The 8,226-nt window shown below is 36.5% G+C and overlaps 1 protein-coding gene across 1 annotated transcript; it reads right to left on the reverse strand.

Annotated features, from left to right (window-relative positions):
* Positions 1-6,984: 6,984 nt before the first annotated feature.
* On the reverse strand, positions 6,985-7,451 carry LOC148570732 (uncharacterized). The gene has a single exon (XM_088510023.1). The coding sequence runs from the start codon at positions 7,347-7,349 to the stop codon at positions 7,116-7,118; it is 234 nt and encodes a 77-aa protein (XP_088366149.1). The 5' UTR covers positions 7,350-7,451; the 3' UTR covers positions 6,985-7,115.
* Between the last annotated feature and the right edge of the window lie 775 nt (positions 7,452-8,226).

Consider the following 8,226-nt stretch of genomic DNA (forward strand, 5'->3'; position numbering starts at 1 on the left):
AATAGAGGAGAATTGAGTGAATCAACCCTAAACACTTGAGCGAATAGAGTGCAAACACATCCGGTGAGGGTTTGATGCTCAATTACATGTTTTCCCCTATGATCATCATTCTTCATGCAAGTTTGTAAAAATATTTAATAACTCAATTCAATTGTGGATTAGACTTGCTAGTCCTTAGCCCTTGTGCATACATGTTTCTTGGAAATTGATTTATTTTGACCAAGCACTTGCATTCATTTAGATAGTTGCATATAGGTAGATTGCATTTAGTTAGTTTCCATTGAATAAATGCCATACCCTTACTTCATTCTTGGCTTAAGCATGAGGACATGCTTGGTTTAAGTGTGGGGAGGTTGACAAACCCCATTTGTAGGGTTTATCTTGTATTGATTTTTGGGGATTTTATCACCTTTTACCCATATTTATTCAAGAAATAGCATGGTTTTGTATATTCTCCTTTAATTGTGCTTGAATGTGAAAACATGCTTTTTAGGACTCAAAATAGCTAAATTTAATTCACCTTGATTCTATTAGATGCCTTGATATGTTTGTTAAGTGATTTAAGGTTTAGGAGGCAAAGATTGGATCAAGGGAATGAAGAAAGAAAGCATGAAAAGTTGGAGAACTCATGAAGAAATGGAAGAACCGGAAAGCTGTCAAGCCGACCTCTTCGCACTTAATCGACCATAACTTGAGCTACAGAGGTCCAAATGATGCGGTTCCAGTTGGGTTGGAAAGCTAACATCCGGGGCTTCGAAACGATATAAGATTTGCCATAGTTGCTACACGTATGGTGGCGCGCACGCACAAAGTACGCGCACGCGCCATTGCTGCCACCTAGTTCACTTAAAGCAAAACGTGGCCAACGAATTCTAAAGCCTTGTGGGCCCAATCCAACTCATTTCTGATGCTATTTAACCCAAGGAGTGAAGAGGGAAACATGTGTTAGTTACCAATTAGCTTAGTTTAGTAGTTAAAGTTAGTTTCTAGAGAGAGAAGCTCTCACTTCTCTCTAGAATTAGGATTAGGTTTAGTTCTTAGATCTAGATTTTAATTCATCTTCTTCTACTTCTATCTTCTCAATTCCTTGTTGTTACATTCATTCTTCTTCCATCCTTTTGTTGTAATTTCCTTTATGTTGTTCTTGCATTTTGTTGTAGATCTACTTTTGTTCCTTCCTTTCTCTTTCAATTCAATTCAAGGTAAATCATAATAATTGTGTTCATTTGATTTGTTGTTGTTTAATTCCTTGCAAATTGAGTAGTGTAGGTTTACTTTTCTTGCAATTTTACTATGCTTTTCTTTTATGCCTTCCAAGTGTTTGATGAAATGCTTGGTTGGATTTTAGAGTAGAGTTTTATGTTCTTGGCTTGGAAAGGTAACTTAGGAACTCTTGAGTTACTAATGTCCAAGTAATTGATGATTGGGATTCATTGACTCTAGTTCTCACTAATTGAATTAGTGGAGAGTTAGGACTTATGGACTAGGATTGATATAGCTCATTTGACTTTCCTTTACTACTAGTTAGAGGATGATTTAATGAGATTAATCCTTGCCAATTCTCATATTGTGGTTAGTGATTAGGATAGAGATCTTTGACCACCAACCCTTGCCAAGACCTTTTTAGCCATTAGTTTACTTTCTTACCATTTGTCTTTCATGCTTCATATCAAAATCCCAAATATAACTCACAACCGATAACAAGACACTTCATTACAATTCCTAGGGAGAACGACCCGAGGTTTGAATACTTCGGTTTATAAATTTTAGGGGTTTGTTTTAGTGACAAACAACTTTTTGTATGAAAGGATTAATGATTGGTTTAGGAACTATACTTGCAACGAGATTTCATTTGTGAAATTCTAAACCATCAAAAATCCATTCGTCACCATGCAAGGAGAAGAGCTGGTGTTATACTTAGCAGTCGAAAGTCGGGCAATGGCCTTAGCCCTAGTTCGAGAAGACGAAAAGGGATAGCAGCCTATCTACTTCGTTAGCAAAGCCCTACAAGGGGCCGAACTGAACTACCAAAAGATGGAGAAGTTCGCCTACGCCCTGATACTCACATCCTAAAGACTTCAACCCTACTTTCAATCCCATGCCATCAAAGTCCACACTAATCAACCCATAAAGCCCATTCTACAGAAGACGAACCTGGCGGGCAGAATTCTACAGTGGGCAGTCGAGCTGTCCGAGTTTAACCTCAAGTACTAAACTTGGACTGCCATAAAGTTCCAGTACCAGGCCGACTTCATCGCCGAATACATCGATGCCCCGGGAGCGGGGCAGGCATCATCCTGGAAAGTGATCAAGGGACTCAAGTAGAACTATCCCTAAAGTTCGAGTTCCCCGCTTCAAACAACCAAGCAAAATATGAAGCCCTACTGGCTGGCTTAAAGCTAGCCAAAGAGGTCAGAGTACAGAGACTCACCATCTTCAGTGACTCACAGATAGTTACCTCACAGATAGACGGAATCTACCAAGCAAAAGACCCCACCATGAAGAAATATCTGGACAAGACCAAGGAGCAGCTCGAGAGCTTCGGTGAATGTAAGATCTGACACATACCCCGAGAACAAAATGCCCGAGCTGACGCCCTCTCAAAGCTAGCCAGCACTAAGCCAGGGGGCAATAGCAGAAACCTCATCCAAAAAACCCTACAATGCCCATCAATCTTAAAAGAAGAGAAGGTGTTAAATATATCTGACCAAGACCGAGGGTGGATGACCCCTATAATCAACTACCTCAAGTCCGAAACCCTTCCTACAAAAAGGAAAGACGCTAAAAGGCTCATAAGGGAGGTGCAAAACTACACTCTATTTCACGACGTCCTGTACAGAAGGGGGATCTCGACACCCCTCCTAAAGTGCGTCCTGACCTCCGACACAAAGGAGGTCCTGGAGGACATTCATAGTGGCACATGTGGTAACCATCTGGGAGCTCGGGTACTATCCAAAAAAGTGATCCGAGCCGGCTTCTTCTAACCAACCTTGCAAAAGAAAGCGGCCGAGTTTGTGAAAACATGCCCTCCATGCCAGAAGCACGCCAATTTTCACAGAGCCCCACCTGAAGAGCTCATCAGTGTCACCTCACCCTGGCCGTTCGCGAAATGGGGACTCGAACTCCTCAGGCCATTCCCCCAAGGATCAGGCCAGGTCAAATTCCTCATAGTAGGAGTCAATTACTTCACGAAGTAGATTGAACCAGAATCCCTAGCCACTGCCACTGCCCAACAAAATCGGAAGTTTCTATATAGAAACATCGTCACAAGGTTTGGAGTGCCCCACTCCATCACCACGGACAATGGAACTCAGTTCACTAACACAAGATTCAGAAACCTAGTGGCCGTCTTAAAAATAAGGCATCAGTTCACCTCGGTAGAACACCCACAGGCCATGGACAGGCTGAAGCAGCAAACAATGTCATATTGGCCGGGATAAAGCGCTGACTACATGACACAAAGAAAGCCTGGGCTGAAGAGCTCCCCCAAGTCCTATGGGCATATCGGACAACACCCCATTCGTTCTTCATTCTAAACGGTAGAGATTTGAATTAAAGGTCTACAGAGGGAGAAATTGGCTTCGACAGTAGCTCTGGTTTTTTGGGTATTTTTCATCTTCTTGCTTCACATTTATGAGCTTTGATGCTTTGATGTTTTGGCTGGTTTATATGAATGTTTTTGTGCTTTATTTGAGACTCTCTTGTACCTCATTTGATTATAGTGGAGCTATTTCATTGGTCTGGACGACCCGTGGTTTTTACCTCTCACATTGAGTGGGTTTTCCATGTTAAAATCTCGGTGTGTTCTTGTTATTGCTTTACTTGATATATTTGCTTGTTATAGTTGCTGCCATATTGTATTATGAGTGCTTCCATATTATTCTTGTGTTGGACATTTGTGTCGTTTCCGCTGCTAGGCTCTTTCAAGTTTTCCAAGTATTAATTAGTCGTCAATTAATTAAGAGATTAAGTATAAAAGATGATTTTAGATTCAAATAAGATTTAAAAGTAGTCCTTAGGTCGAATTATATATCACGTATTCAAGCTAGTCCTATCCAATTAAATCTTAGAAGAAAACATAATTTTCAAAATTTGTTCTAAGCTGAATTATATATCATGTATGTGTCACACATTAATTGAACCACTATTCCTAGCCAAATTCAAAAAGTCATGTGAAATAGTTTTCAAGCTTTAATTCGAATATCAAAATTTTCAATTATAATAAAAGAACTCAAAAGAGATTAGCATACCTTTCGATAATACTAATCTGAATGAAGAACGAATAACTCAATCATGAAATAGATTAATGCAAAACTTCAAAATAAAATAAGCGTAGATTAATAACCCAAAGAAAACATAAACAGAACTCCTAACCCTTTGACAAAGGATTAGTTACCCATGAAAAAGTGAAAGAAAAACAAGATAAAAAAGAGGCAGAGAGACACGTTAGGGATCCAAAGATCCTCCCCCGGATGCCCCTTTTGTGAACAAGGTTCACTTATTTATATCCTAAATTCTAGAATTCAAATTCAAAACTGATCCTAATCTTGTCCTTTGGAGAGAAATGTAAGATAACTAACTACTTACTTCAAATTCAAATCAAAACCATAATTCAAATCTAATCTTAAAACAAATCTTAACAACCAAATCTTTTATGTTTCTAGAGAGAATTAATAACTAATCTTCTGGAATCTTCAACATTTCAGATGTAGTTAAGACTCTAATGATGTGGATAATTAAGCTTGGGCCTTAATTGTTGCTTTCTGAAAGTTGTAATTAGCTTTAAATTGGGCTTGCGTTAGAAGAAATTGGGCAAAAGGCCAAAATCACACTCCAGGGACATCAATCTGCCAGGCATGTGTATGGAGTCCATCGGGCGTGCTTCAAGGTTTGGAGGGGTCCGCTGGGCGTGGGATGCTGTCCGCCAGGCGCAGGAGACTTCCGCCAAGCATAGGGTGCTGTCCTCTGGGCGGACGTTGGGCGCTGATTTCATGCGTAAAAAATATGGTGGTGATGCATGGCTCAAACTAAATGTCCAGTATAGACATATGCATATTGTTTTGAAGCTCTGAACGTTAGCTTTCTAACGCAGCCAAAGCCGCCTCATTTGGACATCTGTAGCTCAAGTTATGTCCACTTGAAGAGATGAGATTGGGGCTGGAAACTTGTACGCGGGGCGTATAAGCATGGCCGCCAGGCGTGCATGCAATTTTGAGTTTTGGGTGTCTTTAGGGTATGCTTTTGCTATCTTTGTATTTTTCTTGTAAAAAAAATTTAATTCTTACTTGTTTTGAGCCTAAAACCTACTGAAAATACAATAACACTTTTCCAACTCAAAATATTTGATTATTTATTAAATTTCATTAGAAAACATAAGAAATTTGATTAAAAACCTAAGAAAATAAATGAAAAATAACCCTAAAACCATTTAAGATGACATGTCATTAATAGAAAAGGAGTATCTAAGTTCTGATATAATATGTCAAGCTGATGAGAATGAAGATGTACAATAGGAGTGGTTCACACCAGAGTCCGTAAATGACATCAAATGTTTGGGACTACCCAACCACAAGTTTGAGTTTGAAGTCAGGAGTCATAGTAATGCTACTACGAAATATAGACCAGACTTCATGTTTATGCAACGAGAAAAGGTTAACAGTTAACGAACTTGGCAACAATGTAATTGGAGTGACAATAATGACCTATAGAAATATTAGCGACAAAGTATACATTCCAAGAATGAACTTGATCCAACGGAGATAATTTTCATTGACAGTGTACTTTGCAATGATCATAAACAAGAGTCAGAGTCAATTATTATCAGGTGTAAAATTTTACCTACCAAAATCAATGTTCACCCATGGACAACTTTATTGTTTTGTCAAGAGTTAAGAGTCACAGTGGCCTAAAAGTTCTAATTCTTCACGTAGAAGGCAATCTTAAGTCATCAACAACAAATGTCGTGTTCAAAGAACTTTTTAATAATATTTAAGCAAGAAAAATAATATTTTCATTTTAATAACATGTTATGATTTATGCTTTTTTACAAATATTTATTGTAGATATAACTAATTTATCTATAACTCTACTTTTATACTTGAAATGAAATGTGTAACAGGAGGCACAACATCATATGCCAATTGCTTTTCTAATGAGGTTAGTAAAATAGTAGGTTGTCGATAAACTTTCATTAGTCTTTTGATGTAAAATTTAGTGCAAAATTGACATAATATTAATACAGTTATATATGTTCTTTTCATTCCAGGTCTCTTTTCTTATGATTCAAGAATATTATAGATTTTAAACAGTTTCATTTATATTTTACTTTAAATAAAGATAAAACAACATATTCAATACATTTATTATATAATGACGATCACAGCGCGATACTAATCTCGAGAAATTTATGGTTATAAAATATTATTTTACTAATAACCATGTCAAATTAAAATTTAATTTCTATATCTACAAATTTAACACTAATTTATACTGTAAACGAGATATATAGAATTTTCTTGTATCATAGATGCACCCGTTTTATTTATGTCTTATGTATGTCTTATCTCGTAAATGAGATATAACCATAATTATTTCTGTATAAATAAAATAAGTAATAAGACAAAAAAACATAAATTGTGGCTAAATTATCTTTATTAGTAAATAAAATATTTAAAATATTTATTTAAAAAATTCAGAATAAATGAAAGCCAAAAAAAAAATGCTTTAACTATATAATGGAATGACGAAATTGATTGAGTGTTGAAGACAAAATAAAGTTCAAATCTTTTTTTTTTTTAAATATTTCTGTCTCAAAGACTGTCTTCAAACACAACTTCACGTTTGGCTCAGAAAACCATATAGATATTTTTGGAAGATCAAGCTAAGGGAGTGAAGGACAAGAACAAAACGAAATAAAGATTACTAGTCATAATAACAATGAATCAATTTTCTTTACATTATCAATGACCACATTATTTCTGCAAATGGAAAAATATAACAACCAATTAAAAATTTGAGATATTGGGAGACAGAGAGAGGGAGTAAGCTAAGTAGGGAAATTAATTAAACACTACAACATGGTCTGAAGAAGAAAGTATACACTATTGTTTTATATCTCAAGATGCGAATTGGCTTTCTGAGTCAGTGACTCGCGCGGCATAGTATCTAGCAATGAAATCAGAAGCTTTTCTATCAATGCCGGGCTCTCCGACCCAACGCCCTCTGTCTTCGTCGCTCGCAAATATTCTTCTGCCGCTGCTGCTGCCTTCCCAGTAGTAATCGTCGTAACTGCTTCCTCTCGAAAAGCATGCCGTGAATACGTTGCAAAATGACGACCTCTTTGCTCCCATTTGTGTTTTCTTATTACTGCTTTCAACGATGATGATTATTATTATGATGGGTGGGGTGTGTCTGTGTGTCTTTCTTGATGGATAATATATATGGTTTCGAGTGTTGTAACGAAATGCTTGTAAGTAATAATAATACAAATGGAGCTGTCTGTATTTATAGAGTGGAAGGAAGAACATTGATGCTTAGCTTTTACTAAAGCACATTTAGGTACACGATTAAAAAAAATCTAAGACAACTCATTTTTTGGTTTTTATATCATTTTTAAACTTTACAGATTAAATTTCACCCTCGTGGCTCTAAAACTGCTTTTGGAACAACAAATAGAGTGAAACAATTAAGAAGAAATATTAGTATCATTTGTTTAGATTTTTTTTAAATAAATAAAATAAATATTTTATTTAATAAAATAGATAATTTGTAGTGTTTTTACCGAAATCCATCTTTTTACTATCTCGTTTAAATTGTAAACGATCTCAATTTGAGCATATCTCGTTTACAGTGTAAATGAGATAAGACACATTTCCAATTGCACGTATCATTTATAAACATGTTGTGTAACGTGCCTTGTTTACAATATAAATGAGATATGAACAACCTTATTTCATTTTCACTCTAAATGGAATAAGGCTTGGACGCGTCCGTATAAGAAACTCGTTCACAGCGCCCTTTGGTCTCTTTCCTCTTCTATTTCCTTTAGTTCTCCCTTTCTCGAACGTTTCTGTTGATATTTGTGAGATACTCAGATTTTATGACGCACGCGGATGTAGGACAGAGACATTAGCTGCCTAAACGCGGCTTGGTATTTTGCGGTAGCGATCGACTTCGAAGTTAATTTTGATCATTTTCTTCTTTTAAGAGATTGAACATGTAATTATA

The sequence above is a fragment of the Arachis ipaensis genome, chromosome B3 (assembly GCF_059453495.1).
Source record: "Arachis ipaensis isolate K30076 ecotype BB chromosome B3, ASM5945349v1, whole genome shotgun sequence".
NCBI classification, from domain to species: domain Eukaryota; kingdom Viridiplantae; phylum Streptophyta; class Magnoliopsida; order Fabales; family Fabaceae; genus Arachis; species Arachis ipaensis.